The sequence below is a fragment of the Streptopelia decaocto genome (genome assembly GCF_964273445.1).
Source record: "Streptopelia decaocto genome assembly, chromosome: 4".
Lineage (NCBI taxonomy): Eukaryota > Metazoa > Chordata > Aves > Columbiformes > Columbidae > Streptopelia > Streptopelia decaocto.
Genome location: NC_138658.1, coordinates 373867 through 393611, shown reverse-complemented (window position 1 = coordinate 393611; position 19745 = coordinate 373867). Strand labels below are relative to the sequence as shown.

The 19745-nt window shown below is 53.3% G+C and overlaps 1 protein-coding gene across 8 annotated transcripts in view; it reads left to right on the top strand.

Moving 5' to 3' along the window:
* Positions 1-19745, top strand: part of SLC4A4 (solute carrier family 4 member 4) — a 182786-nt gene that overhangs the window by 21821 nt on the left and 141220 nt on the right. For 7 of the 8 annotated variants that reach the window (XR_014184009.1, XR_014184010.1, XR_014184011.1 and 4 more), the window contains exons 2-3: positions 872-945; positions 14805-14984. Coding sequence is in view for 5 of the 8 variants with exons in the window: in XM_082052103.1 (XP_081908229.1) it covers positions 873-945; positions 14805-14984 (253 nt within the window). In the remaining 3 variants the exon portion in view is untranslated. Of the gene's footprint in view, positions 1-871; positions 946-14804; positions 14985-19745 lie in introns of those variants that run through there. The other variant, XM_082052105.1, reaches the window with a different exon arrangement.

Genomic DNA, 19745 nt, shown 5'->3' with positions numbered 1-19745 from the left:
ATTTGCTTGTCCGAAGTGTATTTGCAGATGGACCCTTGGGAAGCGCCCAGGGTCTTGTTTTGTGTGTGGAATCCAGCAGCAGGGGCTCCAGGCAGTGCCGCGGCAGGACTGACGGACACGGAGAATGGGGAGGCTCCTCTACACAGAGGAGCGGATAAGAGGTGGAGGGAAAGAAGGCGACTACTAAAGTCCGTCCCCAAAAGGATGAATGAGTGGGTGACACATATAAATGACTGCTGTGATGGTCTGACTTAACTGTAGCTCGGTCTCCGGATAATCCTCGTATGTCAGATTTCTGTAAGGCCAACATGTGACACAAAGCTTGCCTCTCAACAGGACAGACAAGTGTGCTTTGCTGGAATTAAGAGCCCGGCTAAAGCCTGGGCTCCCACTGAGCGCTGATTCGAACGCGTGTGTGTGTGTTTGTGTGTGCTCGTGTACGTGGCTCCGCGGCCGAGGTCTTGCAGGAGAACTTGAAAGGGAAACTGGAAGTCCCCAAGCTCTGGGCTGCTGCACAGGCAGTCCCAGCCTCGCCTCTGTGCGTTACGGCCTCTTCCGAGGGGAAATAAAGAAGGAAAAACGAGGAGGGGGGAAAAGGAAACAGGAAAAAAGCTAGCTGGGATTACCTTTGTCACACCTGTCACCACCGATGTCCTGTCAAGGTTAGAGCTGGAGCTGCGTGAGGCCGGCTGAGAGCAGCGCCGCTGGAGAGGAGCTCTATGAAGGAGCGGCAGGCGCCGGACGGAGAGCGGGAGAGCCCCGGGAACATGCACAGCAGCCTGCGCGTTAGCCTGCCCGGGAGCTGGGCCGGGTCCAGCAGCTCGCTGCAGGAGAAGGCTGAGCATTCCTTTTTTCTCTTCTATTACTATAGGATGGAGGACGAGGCGGTACTGGATAGAGGGGCTTCCTTCCTTAAACACGTGTGCGACGAAGAAGAGGTGGAAGGTAAGAGCCCGTGGGCTGCTGGGGAGAGAGGGCATGGTCACGGCCGGTGTGTGAGCGCAGCTGGGCAGCAGGGCGAAGGGCACCTCTGCTGTGCTGGGTGATTCCTAAAGCTCACCCAAACACCCTAAGCTTAACTGGGCTGAAACCGACTTTTAAAATGTAAAGAAATCCTCTTTTCAATTCAGGAGTGAATGTTGTGTGCTGCTGGCACACGTTTCCACTTCCCGCAAAATCCTGTTTGTGTTGCCGTGCTTGGATAGGGGCTGTGAAATATCAGGGCTATTTGTTTTTCTTTAGCATCTGAAAGTTTCCCGTGTGTCTCGGTGACCCTTGCACGTCACCAGCACCCCGAAGCGCTGGAGCACGGTGGCAGGTGTCGCAGATGGAGCAGTGAACTAGAAAGGCCGGCAGAATTTGTGGTGTCGGGGTGGGCGTGAGGCAGGAGTGGACGTTCTCCTGGGTTATCCTGGTAGCTGAGCAGGCAGAAAGCTGGGGCTTTCCCCATGGAAGAGGAGCTTTTGACCAGAGTGACCCGTTTCCTTAGTTCTTAGGAGAAGAGTGGATTCCTTTGCAAGTGTTTTGATTTTTTTCCTCTTGCTAAAAATATTGTGAAATCCCAAAGATTAAAGGAATTTAAAGGAGTTTAGGTATTTAAGGTTGGTTGTGGGAAATTACTGAGCTGATAGGAATGAAATATTTGCAGCAGATATTTGTGGTTTTTGTTGTATGGGAATCAGTTGACCATGGGCTTGATAAAGCAGTGGGGAAGGGGGAGAGGCCGGTAGGTGCGTCCTGCGCCTGGCAGGGAAGGGAGCCAGCGTGCCTGCGCACAGCGCTGGCCTTCCCTGCGGCTCTGGGAGCTATTTTATGCCTGTATTTGCAAACACACACCTGTGGCTTTTCGGTTTGCAATGTTTCCGAAGGTGTAGGGTTACCACCCTGCCATGGTCACCGCTAATGGACAGTAGAGGATCAAGCGGTATGAAAGAAAATAATCTCCAGAAGGTGGATGTGAGCACCTCCAGCAAATCAGAGCAGCCGTTTCCAGGAAACAGCCTGTGCTTTCTTCCCCTCTTGTGTGAAGCAATCTGTGCTCGGGAGCTAAAAATCACGGTTTGGGGTTTAATGAGGCCATTTGCTGCCTGCAGCGTCAGGATGACGGGTTTTGTATCAGCCCTTTGCTTGGAGAATAATTGGTACTTTGGCATAGCAAAAACATTTGAGAGGGGAGAGAAGGGAGAGAGTTTATTGTATTTTACTGTCCAAAACCTTGCCACGTGCTGTTGTGGTGCCTGTGGCCCGTATGTAGCACCCCAGGAATATGATAGAGATTGTTGTTTGTGAAGAACATTGCGGGGCTGTCCTTTTAAACTGCCGTGGCGCCTGCCGTGCGTTCAGAGCGCACCTGCGAATCTGGGGCACGGCACCGCGCAGGTCAGCGCTCAGAGCCTGGGCACTCGCAGGAGATCTGGTTTGTCCTAAGGCAGATGGTGTGTGTCCTCAGCTACATCTCACGCCACTCACATAGGTATATGAGCCCTGTGTATAAGTAAAGTGAATGTATGTGTGTATCTAATATACACGCACCCCACGTACAGTCACAGTCTGCATCTATAGAAGGAATTGCAGAATCAGAGATGGTTTGTGTTGGAGGGACGTTCCCAGCTCCCCAGTGCCCCCCCTGCCATGACAGGGCCATCGTCACCAGCTCAGGGTGCTCAGAGCCCCGTCCAGCCTGGCCTGGGATGTCTCAGGGATGGTTCATCCACCAGCTCTCTGGGTACCTGGGCCAGGCTCTACAACTATCCTCTTTCAGTTCAATATCCAATGGAAGGGCTGAAATATCAGGTTGAAGACTTTAGATTGACACTCGGTGCAGACGCTTTTGAAGCATCTTTGCTGGATTTCTGCGCAGCAGGTGCGGGTTCCAAGGGGGGGGCATGTGTCTGGAGACCTGGAGGCGTTGGCTCTGGAGCACTCTCCATTCCTTCAGCCGCTTCGGTGGTGTGGTTAGAAATTGCATTTCAAAGAAGCTTGTAGTAGTTACGTCCTCTGCAGAAACAGGTACCAGCAAGTGGGAATTGTTAGCTCTAGCTGTATTTTATTTTTCTTATACTTTGTATTTTCAGCCTGCTTTCATGAGGAAACAACATACTTACCATAGGGCCGTTTGCTTCTCTTGCCTCTTCTCTCTCTCCCAGTAATTCTTTTCACCCAGCAGTTAATTTTGATCAGCTTTCTCAGGCAGGCTGTTTAGAGCTATTAATTTCACCAAACTTGTAGGGGAAAAAAACAGAGGAGAGAGGAGAGATGGTTTCCTTTTCCCTCTGCTGGGGAAAGGACAATTGTGGCCGTGGTGAGGAGGGAGCTGGCCGTGCAGGTTTGGGGAGTGAAACACCCCCTGTGAACCATGCTGACCGCTTAGGAAGCAGGCTGCTCTGGTGGCTGGTGTGCCTGCTTGGTGTGACATCGAGACGGAACTTTGCAGGTCCCTATGTCCCTGTGAACCATGCTGACCGCTTAGGAAGCAGGCTGCTCTGGTGGCTGCTCAGTCTGCTTGGCGTGACATGGAGATGGAATTTTGCAGTTGTCCACCTTTGTGTATTCCTTGCGAGAAGGGAGGCGCAGCGTGATGTTCTGTTAGTAGCTGATAAGCTCACGTTGTGTGTGTGGGATGGAGACAGGACTCTCAGTTACCACCTTGATGGCTACTCTGATTTTCTAGGGGTGTGGGGGAGAGGGAAGGATTTGGCTTTTTGCGGACAGGGCAAAGCAGCGTTCCTGGTCCGCAGGATGCTGAGACACTTTCAGCGTGGGGCACCTGGCGGTCGTGCCCTCGCTGAGTAAACGTGACGTTAACAGAAACCGTGCGTACCTGACCAAAGTATGTCCTTTGGCTTCGTGCCAGAGATGGTTCAGTGCTTCGCTCAGGTGGCACCTCAGCCTGTCCTGCGCTGGAGTGTGCTGCTATTTATTAGTGATATCAGCTGTTGACACCCAAAACCGCTTCTGTTCGGTGTTTTCCCCACGTGTCTGTGTGAGCGAGGGGCACGGCTGAGCACCAAGAGCTGCTTTGCGCCAGCTCCGGTGTGGCGCAGGAGAGTCCCAGGAGCGGGGCTCGGTGAGACGAGGGACCCGCCTGCGTGGGGCTCGGGGGGGGCAGGACAGCGAGTGCGAAAGTGCGGGCTCGGCTGGGCAGAAAGGAAGAGGCGCTGCCCCGAGCTGAACCTCCTGTGCGAGAAAACCGTTCCCATTCATCCAGAGCACTGCACGTTCCTTTCCTTGGCGGTAATGACATACTGCTGCAATGCCACTGTTAGGAGTGCTGGTATGTGTGACATAAACAGATTACTTAATAACCGATTTTGCAAGAGGGGAAAAGTAAAGCTCCACCTTATCCTTTGAGATAAGGTATTCCTGCTCCCGCGTCACTTCCTCGGCCGGAGGCCGCGGTTCCGCCCGCGGCCCCTCGCGGGCAGGGAACGGGCGCGGGGCCTTCAAATCAGTTTACAAGGCAAGGTATCTAGATTATCTCTTAGATAGCACCGTTGTAGCAAAGACTTCAGGAAAAAAATTCCGTTACAGTGGAAACTTATTAGTAGATCCTGTTATCTTTATGGGTTTTACTATCTAGAGAGCTGAAAACAAGGATTTTGTAACAGCTTTCAGTGACTGCTTTCTCCATTGTAATGGACTGTTCCCCACACTGGGCTGCTCCTTGCTTTCTATTCTTGACCCTGTTATGTCATTACGGTTGGGTAGAAAGCTGTGTGATGCCATAAGCCTGAGATTATTACCTGATGGTTGGATCAATGAGGAGAGAGGTTGAAAGGGCAAAGATAACTGCAAACCTTTATTAACAGCAAGCAGAAGGGAGGAGAGATGCACTGTATTTGCCCATTTACTGGTTCTCTTTTTCTCGTCCCCTGGTTTTTGATCACTGGCTTTAGGTAGACCCTCTCCAAAAGAACAGGAGACCTGTTTCCTCTCACAGTTTTTGATTGCTACTGAAGTAAATGTGATTAAAATGTTTATCAGGTAAAATCTCAGCGCAGAGGGTGCTTCATTAGTTTTCATTGGCCCCTCTAATTTACATGTGGAGCTAGAGTAGGCTGGTGTTTGCTTTGGTGCCACTGAGTCACCTTGCTCCTGCGGGAGCAGAGGGATGGGGCCGCTGGTCCGGTGTCTGTCTGCACGGCAGAGCCAAGGGTGCCTCGGGCGCCTCGGGATCAGAGGTTGCAGATGAGGTTCTCCCCAGCTTTAGTTCTCCGTGACGCTTTGCGGGGTACCGAAATGTGCCGTTATCTGGTTTGTCGGTCTAGTGCTGTGACTTGGCTGAAGACTTTGGATGATGCGGTAAATCCCTATGGCAAAGTGGAGAGCGGGTTTTGTCTGTGTGGATTAATTAAGTCAGTAGCATAAATGCTGTGAGGTCTGTGAAATACAAGTCACTCACGGAGTGGTATGTACAGAAAGTTTTGTCATTAAGATGGTATTAGTTTTTAGTCATTTATTAGCTCAGTGCTGGTAAATCTGGGAGCAGGGTTACTGTTGGCAGTGTCCAGCAGGGATCGGGTTTTCCCATCATTGCGTGGGGTGCCGTTCTGGTCGTTTCGTCTCTCGGGGGGCAGTTGACAGGGATCAGCATTGGCTTTGCGAGGGTGCTCGGGCTGCGTGAGAAAAACAGCAGTCCAAGTTCAAACGGTGATAAACTAACTGTACATAGGGTACTGTTAAGTCGGCTGTGCACGCAGGAGAAATCAAGAAAATGTTGTAAGAACAGCTGAGCCAATATATGATGTGGTTTGCCTGTTGCGAAGGAAAGGTGTTTTCTTTTGCACGGATGCTGCGAGTGTAAGGTACATGGCAGCGAAGGAAGGTTCCATACCGTCCTGACAGTGCCTGGCTTTCTTCCATCTTCGATAGCTTTAGAAACAGTCAGCTTCTGACCTGGTGATGGCATGTTCTGCTGAGGGCCATCCAGAGCAGGACGGCCACCTCACATTACACACCTCTACCCTTCAGCCTTTGATGGGAGCTGCTTCAGCGGGTGGGTGTTTGCAGTGCCTGGGCCGTCCTGGCGCTGCTGGTCCTGCACTTGGGCAGGCGCCCAGGGGAGAGGCGTCTGTTCCCTTGGTGCTCTCAGGATAACCGCTCCACAAAAGCCGCTTGCAAAGGCCTCTTTCGTCCTGGGTTTGTCCTCTTATGGGCCATTTAAACTGGTCTGACTCTCTTTTTCCAGCCATTGTAGATACCTTCCTCTGCCCAAGAGCTCTTTTTAAGGTACGATGATACTTGATATGGCAGTTCAGGATGGAGATTGAAGATACAGCCTTTCTTCAGACTTTGGATGTGAGCCTTAGGTGTGCTCATTACCCTTCCCGATTTTTTTCTCTCTGTGACACATGTAAAGTTAAACAGGGTGACGCTGGCCGTCCCTGGTGCTGGGGAGCTCCAGTCACAGCTGTAAAATGTGTGGTGCAAGTGTTTGATCTCTTTGGCTGCATTTAGCAAACTGTGCTGCCAGGTTTCTCAGAGCCACGTTCCGTGCTGTACGCGAGGGCACGGGGACTCGGGACGCCTGTCAGAGCCGTGGTGGAGGGGAATGGCAGAACCCGCTTGGCAGACAGGTGCAGCCCCGAGGCCGGAGGCGCCTGGCGCCGGGCTGGGCTGCAGGGCGGGCACGGCCTCGGAGCGGGAGCACAGCAGTGTCCTGCTCTTATCTGCGCACCAAAGCGAGCAGAGCTGGCCTTAATCTGGAACGCGATGCTGTTTGTACAGCGTGGTAGGATAGGTGCAGCCTTTACACTAGCTCAGTCACCGCCTCAGCCGTCGCGAAGGGCTGTCCCCTCCTTTCCGTTGGGCGATATTCCTGATCGGGTTGCACAACACTGTGGGAACTTGCAGAGCAGTAGAAGGGGCCGAGGCGGGAGGGAGGGAGCCTCGGCCGTTCCTCGGGGGGAGCGCCGTGCTGCGGAGGGGCGTCGGGAGGCCTCGGGTGAGCACGGCCCTGTACGGCTCCGCCACGCTCCCTGCCCCAGGAGCTCGGCCTCTGGTCACCGCGGCTCCCGCCGCAATCCGCCGTGCGTAAGCACGCCGTGGCCTCGGTGTTCAAAGGGCAGCCTTGGAGCCAAGGTTCAGTCCCAGCAGGGCTGTGCTGCCCCGTGGCGCGGCGCTGCGGGGTCGGGTGGTGACGAGGGCCGCTCTGCCGTGCCTGGCGCTTGGCAAACCCACGGGAAGGGATGGACGTTTGGTTGGTCCCTGCTGGCACGTTGCACCTGTATACCTTGTTTCTGCTGCTGACCTGGGTCAGACGTTGGCTGCTTGTTCTTCAGGTGTTGGACAACATGCTGCTACTCCATGTGTTCGTTGGTGGTCCCCAGGAGTTCAGGCGTTAAAAAGACACAGCGTTTATGTCGAGAGTTTAGAGTGCAAAGCCTTTCTGTGCCCAGGCCAGCGGCCTCCGCAGCAGGCTGCAGGTACGGCGTCTCCGCAGCTGGGAAAGCCAAGGCTTTGCTGGCTTCGGAGGGCGGTCGGAAACCCACCTGCATGTAAGAACTTCGTAGAGCCAAGTACAGCTCGGTATTCGTTTGGTCTGCCTTGGGAATTAATGAGGTGACAATTTTTGCTCAGACGGGCTGTTTTGGGCTTTAGCCATTTCAGTGGTGATTTGGGGCATTCTGAAAGGGGACATGATTTAAAGGATCTGTGGTCCGTGCTCGAGGCAGATGTCCGAAAGTCCAAAGGCGCTGTGCTTCCAAACAGCTTGGCCTCAAACGTAAAAGCAGCAGCCCAGCACAGCTCCCCCTGCCCTGTTCCCACAGCCATGCTTCTAGAATTCGTCTGTCTTTCCGTGGGATCCAATCAGTGCCGGCCAGATTAGATCAGATCACAGCCAGACAGGTTTGGTGGCTCCTGTAACCTCACCCAGCCCAAAGAAGAGAGAAAGAAAAGCAGCTTATGTGGTTGTGGGTAAGAGTCACGCAGTGGCTTATGTAAAGCTCCGCGCCAGTACCCCGGACGCGTTTATTGTTCTGCATGAACGCTGTCCACCTGTGAATTCACGGACAGCTTCCCTGTGCTTTCCTCTCATGGAGCGGTACCTCTCAACAGCCGTCATCATGTATCTCCCTGGCTCCATGGCCTGTTCTGATCCTTGCCTAGCAATGCAGGAGGTTTTGGTGAGTTCGCTCCTTCCGAATGAACAGGGTCCAGAAAACAAATGAAGATTCATTGTATTTTTCCACGCTGTGTTGCTGTTGAGGTTCCTGGCCCCGCGAGCTCTGTGGGAGGGTCCCGCTGCGGGCGCAGCGCTCGTCCCCGCTGCGGCCCCTCAGCGCCCGCGGGCGCAGGCCGGGCACCGCGGGGAGGACGGCTGGGACGCTGCCCACGGCTCACCGCAGGGTTCTGAGGTGGGAGCCTTTGGGAGACCGCACAGGTCACCTTTACACAAAGATTAGAGTCATCTTTTGAAGATACTAGAAGCCTGATGTTATAACATTTAAAAAACAATCTCTGATTTACATGCTGTCTTCCCTCAGAGTGCTCAGTTCCACACGCCTTGTAGTGACTTCAGTAAAGAACTGAATATTGAGGGGAAGCACAGTAATACAAACACGTTAAATGATCTTTCCACAAGTTCCCTCCTCGATTAAGTAACTGCATCTTGGTTGTTGATGCTGGGTCCTCTCTTGAATACTTTGATCCCAGCCATGGATTCGTGGTCCTTCACAGAGCCGACAGAACTGTTGTTTGCAGTCTCGTCCCGTCCCGTTTCACCTGTCCGCGGCGTGGCCGCCGGGGTTTGTGTCTCCTGCAGCCTGCGTTCTCTTTTGCCCTGTACTGCATCTCCCTGGTTGCAGGCTGTTCTCGTGATGGCCTTTGTTAGGTTGTGAACCCCTGCCCAACCTTACGTTGTCCTTCCACAAGTCTTCGGTGCCATCCCTCAAAGGTCCGTCACCTGCTGGGTTCACACTGACCCTTTTCTTGAGCTGTCTGCCACATACCACAGAGTAATTAGTTTATGGCATGTTACTATTGTTTTAAAGGCCTTTATGCCTGAAGAGCTTTCCCGATCTCAGTTTTTTCAGCTACGTGGTTATGGATTTAGGGTACTTTTTTCCAGTCTTTTCCATACAGACAGGATTTCCTCTGCTGTCCCCGCGGGTCTCAGCCGGTGCCCGGTGTCCAGCTCTGGGCATGCCCTGCTCCTGCTGCTCCGGGCAGTCTGCGCTCGGGCCCTTCCACGACCTGTGGTTCCCTTTGTGGGAGCCTCCTGCCTGAACATCCCCTCCTAAGACATACACGCGTGTTTCTGCACTAATAAAATCATTCCTGTGACACAGAGAGCCGCGTCTGTTCCAGTTGTGTAGGCTGCCCTCTCTTTGTAGGGAAACGCCTTTTTTGTGGTCCTGCCGCTCGATGGAGTTATTTTGCTGGGGGGAACAGAGGTGATTTGGATCCGATTTCTCTCTTCACTGGTACGTTAGTTTGTTCAGATTACAACCAGATCACAAGCAATGAAGTGCTCCATGAAACCTTCTGCTGTTTAGCTAATCAGTAAGCTTCGCCTTGCCTGGAAGAGCAGTGACTTGGTGATGAGGGTGTTCTGAGCAGCCTGTGGGGACGGAGTGGTGCGCCCAGCAGTTCGCCTGCTCAGCGTGTCTGGAGGATGGCTATGGCTTTTTCTTTCCGGTTCCAGTATCTGTGTTCGGATGCATTAATGGCAATAGCACTTGGTGCTTACAGTGTACCAGAGGAAACAATGTGTTCTTTGTTTCCAATGCATGAGCCAGCCACGCTCACTGACAGCTCTTGTGAATTTCATCCTACCCAGAATTTAGACCCTTACAATGCATCTTGAAGACATTCTGGTTGGTTTGTTGTTTCTGTAGCTCGTGTTTTCATCTGTGTGGCAATGAACGCTCTTTGGGATGGCTGCGGGAAGCCTTGGGTGCACCGCGGTGGCTGCAGGAGGGGCCGCAGCGGCTCTGCTGCCGGCGCTCGCCGCTCTCCGGAGCAGGTGTCACACGGGCCGCGTGTCCGTCCCGCACCCGCGTGGGTGTGCGGGGCGACAGCGAGTCGGGGTCCCGGAGTCGGTCGGGCTGGGGGAGCCCCCGTGTGCTGCTCTGCGAGGTGTTTGGCACCTGTGACGCCTCTGGAGTCAGGTGAAGGCCCTGGGCACGTGACAGGGTGGCCTTTTGTTCTTAGTTCTTGAGCTGATTTGAAACTAAGCAGGGCTTAGTTTGGGGCTTGCTTAGTGCTACTTTTATTATCTCCCCTTTAAAATGGATCATCCCTGTGATTTATTTGTCCTTCTGGGTTACCAGTCATTTATTTCTTCAGATTCTCACACAAAATGAGATCTACCATTTGGCTGCCACCCCAGTTTGGTAAGCAACCCCCAGAAGCTGCGCTAGACTCAGCCTGGTCGCGGCGGTGCGCTGGGACGCCGGCCCTTGTCAGCCGTCGGACACGGTGTGCCGCGCGGTGTCCCGCCGTCCCCCGTCCCCTGTCGGCCGTCGGACACGGTGTGCCGCGCGGTGTCCCGCTGACCCCGTCCCTTGTCGGCCGTCGGACACGGTGTGCCGCGCGGTGTCCCGCCATCCCCCGTCCCTTGTCGGCCGTCGGACACGGTGTGCCGCGCGGTGTCCCGCCGTCCCCCGTCCCTTGTCGGCCGTCGGACACGGTGTGCCGCGCGGTGTCCCGCCATCCCCCGTCCCTTGTCGGCCGTTGGACACGGTGTGCCGCGCGGTGTCCCGCCATCCCCGTCCCTTGTCGGCCGTCGGACACGGTGTGCCGCGCGGTGTCCCGCCGCCCCCGTTGGACACGGTGTGCCGCGCGGTGTCCCGCCATCCCCGTCCCTTGTCGGCCGTCGGACACGGTGTGCCGCGCCGTGTCCCGCCGTCCCCCGTTGGACACGGTGTGCCGCGCGGTGTCCCGCCGCCCCCGTTGGACACGGTGTGCCGCGCGGTGTCCCGCGGACCCCGTCCCTGTGGCTGCGGGTTCCTGGAGCTCAGGCACGGCTACGGAGCGAGTTTCCGTACAGGTGTTCTAGCACCTCATTAGCAGCAGGAGTGAAAGCCACACGCTCTAAGAATGTGTGAGAAGCCACATAAATAACAAAAGCTTGCCCGCCCCGGGGTGTGCTGTGTTTCAGTTCCATCCAGGTGTGAGACTGATTGCTTGGCTGGGAAAACAGGCAGAGAAGGGCACAACTTGACCTGTTTCTGCGTTACAATAGACCAGCTGTGCCCCAGACGTGGCCTGAAACACCGGTGCCGCTGCTGTCTGAGCGCCTGGGTAACACGGTGCGGGACAGGAGAGCCCGGAGCACGCAGAGCACGGGTTGGCTGTGCAGACACGTCCGTCGCGACCGCAGGAGCCTGTCCAAGCCTGATTGGGTTTTATGTGACTCTCCCTTGAAAAGAAAAGTAAGAGCCAGGTGAAAACTGCTAATACTCAGCTCGTTTTTCTCTGCTTCATAAATTTTTAATGTTAGGTTTTGATCTTGTTTCCTTCTAAGGTGCCAGTCTGGGATTCTTTATGGTTCACCCTGACCCGGTGCTAAGCCTCAGCAGCCCTGGCCGTGTGGAAGGGGTTCCTTCTCGGACACCATGCACTGGGCCGGCTTTGGGGCTCTTCTCTCCAAATGACCAAGTCTGGCTTTTGCTCAGCCAAAGCCGTTCCGCTGTCACTGCTTGTTTAGGGGAGTCAGTGTTTAGAAATGAAGAGTGTGTCATAAATAAGTGATCTCTTTCTGCTTGTTTGTTTGCCTGTAGATAGTCTGGAGTGAAAGAACTTGAGTCTTGCACAGTGTCAGGCTCAAAGCCTGCACTTGGTCCTGCACTAAGATTGCAGAAAGCTGTGGGCTCAGCTCAGTGTCTAGGCTAAGGCAGAGACCTCAGCCACAGAAGTTATCACCACAGTTAGGTGATCTAATAATATCTGCTGATTGTTTTGAGTTATTTTTTCCTTCTCTCGTGCTAAGGCCCTGGTTTCAGGTTGTGTTTCCTGTAACACAGGTTTGCTGGTAGGATCCTGCGCTGGGATTACTGCTGTGGCCCCGATGCCGTGTTGCATGTAGGTGTTGAGATATGCAATACAAAGGGCTTTGGGTAAAGGCCCTTGTTGCAGGATGGAGCTCCCCAGAACCACCCCAATTCCCATGTGTACAGAGTAGCTCCCCTGCCCCAGCACGCTGGTGCGGGCACAGCCCCGCTCTGCGTGCACGGCCTGACCCGGGGCGCCAGCCGGGCCGTGCCGGGCCGAGACGGGGCAGCAGACGCGTGCGGGGAGCGCTGCATTCGCACAGCTTGGAGCTGGTGATGCACCAGTGGGTTTTTACAAGTGAGACTGGTTCAAGGAGTTTCCTGTGCCCAAACTCTACATTGGACTCTGAATCGTGAGCTGCTATTCTTTAATATCTTAATAAAGCAAAAGACGTTACTTGAACCCAGGTTTTTCCAGGGGAAATACAGCTTTGCGATGCTGACTGCTCCTTGTTCTGTTAGCGAACGATGGGACGGTTCTGCTCTGCGCTGGGCGCGCGGTCGGGTGTTCCCTGCGTGCGGAAGCGGCCGCGGTAGCGGTGGCTGCGGCGGGTGCGGAGGAGGCAGAACCAGCGCTGCCCTCGGAACAGAAGGTGCCGCTTTCCCCGCAGGTCTCGCTCGGCGTCTGACCTCTGGGATCTTACGGTCTTGTGAAATACATGCCTCTGGTCAACCAAAACAGCTCTAAAAGTTAATGAGGTGCACACGCAGGCCAGTAGTTTCCCTGGGGACAGCGGGAAGGAGATGGGATTAGCAGGAGGAGTTTCGCACTTGGCTCTGCTCTTCCCGTCCTCCACCAAACTGCAGGATAGCAGTGTGGTGCATGTGGTGTTAAATTTATCAGGCATTACCATTAGTAGTAAATGGTTCTCATGGGAAAGGCTCTGTTACCTCAGCAAGTAGGAAATGTCTCAGAAACCCGGTACATTGAGAGTACGTGTCAATTGTTTCCTTCCAGGCGCTTTGGGAAGGGAGCCTAGAAGTTTATCTCAGCGTTTACAACAATCTAAACAGATGCCGAGCACTTCAAGTACTCAGAAAAGGAAAATGCCTTGCTCGGCTTCCCTGAACAGGCTGGGAGGGGGGAGGACAAAAAGCAGCGTTAAGTCAGTCTCTTCCTTGCAGAGCAGGGAGAAAAGCAGCTAAGTAATGCAGACGTTTGCCCGTGTATATACAACTTAGTTTTACATTACCAAAATCTGTACTGTGCACACGTGGTCAAAAGATTAAAGAGATTGTCCAGTATGTTGGCAGCATATTGAAGTATTAAGACTACAGGCTTACTATGATGTGTTTCTGCTATCAAGCTGACCACAGAATGAAAGTGATTCGAAGGAGGACGTAGTTTTAATACAGATACTGGAACCAGCCCGTCCTTTCACATCTGGTTTTGGGTGTGATCCCGGCTGTGTGCCGGACCCCGTGCGCAGCTGGGATCTCCCGTCTCTGTCCCTGCCCGCGCTTGTGCCATGTGCCGCGCTAGAGCCGCTGTTCCCGCGCTGGAGGGGCTCTCCCGGTCTGCTGTGGCACGGGCAGTCCTGCTGCAGCTGTGGCCCGCGCCGCTCCGTGTCCCGCTGCAGGTACGAGGAAAGGTGTTTATCCCAAGCCAGGAGGAGTGTGGGAAGCCCTGAAAATAAAACATTTCTGATAGAAGTCCTCAAAAAGACATAACAGTTGACGAACGTGGTTGGAGTGCTTTAGTTTGACAGGATAGTCTCTATGAAAGGGAAAAAGCATACGTGGTGTTTACAGTGAGCATGTGAAACTTGCCGCTTGCTCTTTTATTATTTTGCCAAGTGCCAAATAGGGTCCAGAGAAGGGCCACAGGTATGATCAAAGACGACCAGACTGGGAGGCCGCCATGTGAGGGAAGGGCCAGAGAAACGGGCTTGTGGGGACAAGCAAGGAGGGCCCAGGGGACACCTCGTCCCCATGGTCCAGTGTTTGAAGGGTGGCCACCAAGAGCATGGACGCTCCCTTTCTTCAAGTGGAAAAGACAAGGGGCAATGGGTACAAGTCACTCCTGGGGAGATTACCATGGGACACAGGAGGAAAATGTTCCCAATGAGAACCATCAGCCATTGGAACGATGGCCCCGGGGAAGGGGGACACTGGTACGACTCATCAGGACGGGGTGCGGGGCCAGCTTGTCCAGACCGTGGTTTTGCCAAGAAGGTTGGACCAGGTGATCCCTGAGGTGCCTTCGGACCTGGTATTGTTATTTTTATGAAGTACTTAGAAATTTGCAGTAACTGACGTTGGAAGTCCTTTCTCATGTGCTGTGTTATAATAATACCCTAATGGTACTTTGACACTCACAGACAATGGATTTCCAAAGTCAAGGGATGTACATTTGGTTGCTCTAAGCTCTCTGGCTAAGCTGGATCAGTTTGCGCAAGGGTAGGTGTTAAATCCAAGCAATGGATTTGGTAAAACAAATGGAAAAAGTAATGCAGGAAGTTTTTGAGGAGCAATGTGTCCTGTACTGCAAAACTAGTATGATGGCCTTCTGTGGTTTTTGTTACTATTATTTTTAAATGAGTCGCAAGGACAGAAAATGATCAGTGAGTCTGCACTGACATACACTCTCAGAAATGATTGTAAAAAATACCTTTCCAAATGGTAGCTAAAGAGCTCCTAGCTTGCATTTGGAGACAAGAAACATAGCACTAATTAATGTTAGCTTGATGAGGAAAGATACTTTGCTTGCCTGTTTATTTGAATTAAATGCAACATGAACTGTGCTGGCCAGTGATGGATAAAACACACACAATCAAAGTTAATATTCCCCGTGTTTGTGTTCTGCAGGTCACCACACTATTTACATTGGGGTCCATGTGCCGAAGAGCTATAGGAGAAGGAGGCGCCACAGGAGACGACCCGGGCACAAAGAAAAGAAAGAGAAAGATAAAATCTCTGAGAACTACTCTGACAAATCAGACGTAGAAAACGCGGATGAGACGAGCAGCAGCATCCTTAAACCTCTCAGTAAGTACGGTGTCGCTTGTTGCTCCCCACCGTGCTCTGTTGTCCTGTGATGTGCTCCTGGTCTGGTGATGGGGGACGCTGGGTCGGCAGGAACAGGCAGCGCGTGTTGCAGGGTCAGAGCCGTGGTGGCCGCGCTGCCTTGGACGAGGCACAGGCTGGGCAGACATTTCATCCCCGTATCACCCGGGTTTGCTCCTGAGTTAATGCCGGCCAGGAACAGGCCACGTTTTTAACAGGAAGTTGATGGTGTGTGTAGAAAGATAGCAAAGAAACACGACGACTCTCTAGAAATCAAGCACCCCGTGGTTTCAGCTACCGCAGAAACAGCCTCACGGGAGCAGGGTGGTGAGAAGCACCAACCCACTGCTATAGGCTGCGGCAAATATACCCGCTTGGGATTTGGCTTCGTTGTATCAGTAACTTCTGGTGCTAATAAGACTTTTCCCATCAGTAATCAATCAGTTCCAAGCTTTGCAAACAAAAAAAAGGAATAAAAGTAGCATTACTTGGTGTTTCATTACCTGTAGGGGTTGAATATCTAAATTCAGTAGGCAAATGAGGTCTGGTTTGATGCCTTGTGCGTATGTTCCTACTGAACGTGTTACGCAGAGGAGGCAGCTGTTACCGGAGCAGCTGTCCGGCAGCACGGTGCGGCACGGTCCTGCAGCCCCGCTCCCCTCGCTCCGTTCTGTTGCCCACGAGCTGGTGCTGAAGTCTGGGGGGTGGCTGCTTAAACACAACTGGGGGGAGACTGTGACAGCCTGCTAAAATGGGAACGTGCCAACGTTGAATATGGGAGAACAGCCCGGCATATGATATATAATAACTCAGATTATTAAGGCTAATTCCACACGGTTGGGCTTGTTTGTAATTGGGGAAAACACTTCCTGTACTCGAGAGAGGAGCGAGCAGGAGCCCCACGACCTGATCTTCGGCTGGAGAAACAGGTGAATGTTTCGTTTGCAGTTTGCTGGCGTAGTTGCCGCGTGTGCAGACAGCGCCCGGAGCGCCCGTGCCGCAGCCCCGTTGCGCTCAGCGGGCGGGGGTGTCGCAGCGTGGCTCTGCACACCCCAGCGGCCCACAGCGCCCATTTGTGCTTCGTCACTGGGGTTCTCGGAATGTGCCAAGGAAGTTTTATTGTCAGCGCTCAGAAACCAGGAGATAGTTTTACACCGAAGGACATCATTACCTGTCTTCAAGAACTCTAGGTATTTTATGTTTAATATTTGCATTTACGTCTCTGTCACCAGGTCTGTAGAAACGTCCTGTTGGCATCGGGATGTATCGATATCCTAGGGGAGTCGTTACCTTGGGCTAATTGTGCCCGTGCTTGAAAACACATTTTTCCATCAGGTTTTATCTTTTGCCTTTCATTTTGTTTGTTGTTGTTTCTGTTTCGTGTCACTTGAAAAGAGTGAATGGTATTTTTTTCCTCCATTGTTCCTGCAGTTCAGTGTGTGCTCGTGTGCTCTTGATCTGCATGTAAACGTGTGCAGCCTTTTCACTTCTCCCTGTCTGAGAATTTTCCCACAGTCTCCTCCACCCTGACCTCTTGGCACCTGGTATTTTTGGAATGAGTTTGCTTAAATACCACACAATATTCCAGGTGTCCCATGCATCAGCATTAATGCTACATGGTATGCAACTTCTTCTGTACTGTTCACCGTCTCAGGTATCCAGATACCTTACCAGGGCCTTGCAGGGACTTGCTGCTTCGCTCTGGTGGCCAGATCTTTTTACGAGCTGGCAGTTAATTTAGAACGCTGTAAGGGATCGGGGTGGTTCAGATTACTGTCTTGAATTTCCAAACATTAAATTACATGTTGCCTCATCTCCCCAGGATTTTTCCCATCTGAAACCCCTGTCTTCATAGCTTACCTGAATGATTTGTTTTCTGTTCTTTTCTTGGCGTCCCAACAACCCTTTTCCTCTAGTCCCGCACATGTGGTAGTGCCAGACTTCCTTCAGAAATTCCTGGCAGTCTGCTTTTGCCATTCTCCGTCTTTTTAAATGGCTGCATTTCCATGTGGTTTTCTGTCTGCTGGCTGGTTGCTGCTCTGGGACAGCAGCTGGACAGTCGGGCGGTGGCAGCTCTGCGGGCGTGAGGGCGGTGCTGGGTCTGCGCGGCCGACACGTGCGGTGAAGGCGGTTCTGGGTCTGCGTGGCCGACACGTGCGGTGAAGGCGGTTCTGGGTCTGCGTGGCCGATGTGTGCGGTGAAGGCGGTTCTGGGTCTGCGTGGCCGATGTGTGCGGTGAAGGCGGTTCTGGGTCTGCGTGGCCGACGCGTGCGGTGAAGGCGGTTCTGGGTCTGCGCGGCCGGTGCATGCGGTGAAGGCGGTTCTGGGTCTGCGTGGCCAACGCGTGCGGTGAAGGCGTTTGCTGTGGAGCAGGGAGCGAGTTGTTAAACGGAGCAAACGTGGCTGGGAAGGAGGGAGGGAGCGCTGGATCTTGCTTTTCTTCTTGGAATGGAGGAGAATAACAGAAACTGAGCAAGAAGTGAAACACAGAGCGCGGGGAGAGCAAGGCCTGAGTGTCGAGCCTTATTCTGACACGCGTGCGGTGGTGTTGCTCCGCGGGACGGCGGCGCGGGCTGCGTCTGTCAGAGCAGGGCAGGCCCTGCGCCGGGGGCCGCGCCGTCTGCTGCGGGCGGGAGGTCCGGCCGCAGCTCAGCACCCTTCTCGTGGGGGGACCCAGGAATAGAAGGGCGAGGGTGTTGCCGACCCAGGATTAAGGGCTGTCGGGACAGCTGCGTTAATGACCTTTGCATAACGCCGCTTCGCGTGGCGCCGCCTGCGCCGGGGCCGCGCTTGCCGCTGCAGAGCTGCCGCATCCACGCACGATGTGTCAGAGGCTGAGGTTTGATGGACACCGTGAATATAACGTGTGGGGCACTTTCCAGTGAGGCTTCGGAGAAGGCAGTAGATGTATCGAAGATGATAAATGAAGTGCTGTTCATGGAGCTGTTGATGGGATGAAGGAACTGAACTGAAAGACATTTCAGTCATTTCCTTAGAACTGGAAGACTTTGATAAGTACTGGTTTTTTTAAACCATGTTTTAAAGTAAGCAAAACCCAATTTTAAATGAAGAAAACCCAAAACATCTTGAGGAAATGTACAATGTGTCTTATTCTATACAATCCAGAATTTTTGTTGCTCCTTCTCTTTGACTGGTTGCAATTAGGAACTTGGCCAAGTATTAGACACTGTCAGTTCAGCTTGTATATAATCCACAGTTTATTTCGTCGTCGTATATAAGGACAAGCATATAAAGTTTGATTTGCAAAATTTTTAGTAATGTAATTGTTCAAGTAGTTCCTAGAAGTTTAGGAAACTACTTGATTGTCCCTGTTATACTGAGAACTTTGTTTTACTGAGTAGAAAGCTTAAGCTCCTTCTGTTTCTTAATGTGTCCCTGAGGACTGTGAAGGCTAAACCTCGGTGTCTTAACTGAAGATGCTTCCTCAGCTCCTTTGGTGAAAACTCTGCAATCAGATTTCGACCCCATCTGGATTTGACTCACCAGCCCAAGCTGCCTGTCCCACAAGAAAGTAACCTGATGGAACACGTCTGTGGATGCAGGCAAGACAGCAGACAGGTCTGTGAGTGCAAGCCTTGCCTCTGAAGGGTTTGTTCAGCTCAACACTGACCTGGTTGTGCTTGTGGATTTGGGAACTGATGCAGTCTGGAAATGTCAACAGTTTTTTTTCTAATCTGGGCCCAGTTCAGTCAAACAAGCCAAGCTCTGTGAGTTTATAAACAGCCTTCAGCTCTCCCATGTGGAGAGAGGTGTGGAAATGGAACCTGTACGGATGCGTTTTATCCCCAGTCGAGCGTTGCTGCGGAAGACGCCTCCTCCCGAAGTGCAGATGGGGTGTCCTGGATAAGCTGAGGAGGCATCAGCCGCTCCTCTGGGAGCCTGCGGGGCCGGGCAGCCCCGTGCTCGGGCAGCCCCGTGCTCGGGCAGCCCCGTGCTCGGGCAGCTCTGTTCTCGCGCAGCCCCGTTCTCGGGCAGGGCTCAGGCAGGGCTCGGGCAGCCCTGTGCTCGGGCAGCCCCGTTCTCGGGCAGGGCTCAGGCAGGGCTCGGGCAGCCCTGTTCTCGGGCAGCCCCGTTCTCGGGCAGGGCTCGGGCACTGCTGCCTGCAGCGCGGGTGCCTTCAGCTGCAGGCTGTTAGGAACCCATGTTCAGATGAAGCACCTTCTTTCTAAAGCATGTCCTTTAACCAGCCTGGCACTGCTTTGCAGTTACGACCAGTAAGAGGGAAGCGTTTTTTAGCAGTGGTTATTCTGCTCCAACCGGGAAGCTGGCAATCTAGTGGCTTGCTTTTTTTTTGGAGGGATTACTGCATGACTAGTAAGTGGGCTTACCTGCCTTTTCTTACCTGCCTAAAACACACCTAAGGGTTGGAAAATCAAGTTTTATGCTGTCAGAACACTGCAGAAGGGGACGAGTAGCATATCGAGAGACAACGGGTCAAATGTGCTTTTCAGAGGGAATGCTTAGTGATTTCTGTGGTGCACATGGTGGGAGCATTGACCTGTTTGAATTTGGGCATATCCAGTTGGTCCGTGCTGGCCAATCCGTTCCGAGGGTGGAGGAAGGACAGCGGACAGAGCAGAGGGCTGGGGGAGGGAGGCCCAGAGGCTCGTCAGCCGGCACGCAGAGGGTCAGACCTGCGCCTGCCTGCTCAGCGCAGCTGCTCGCTTGTCTCGGTGTGAGCGCAAGCTGCAGTTTGCTCTTACTTCCAAGGGAGGAACAAGG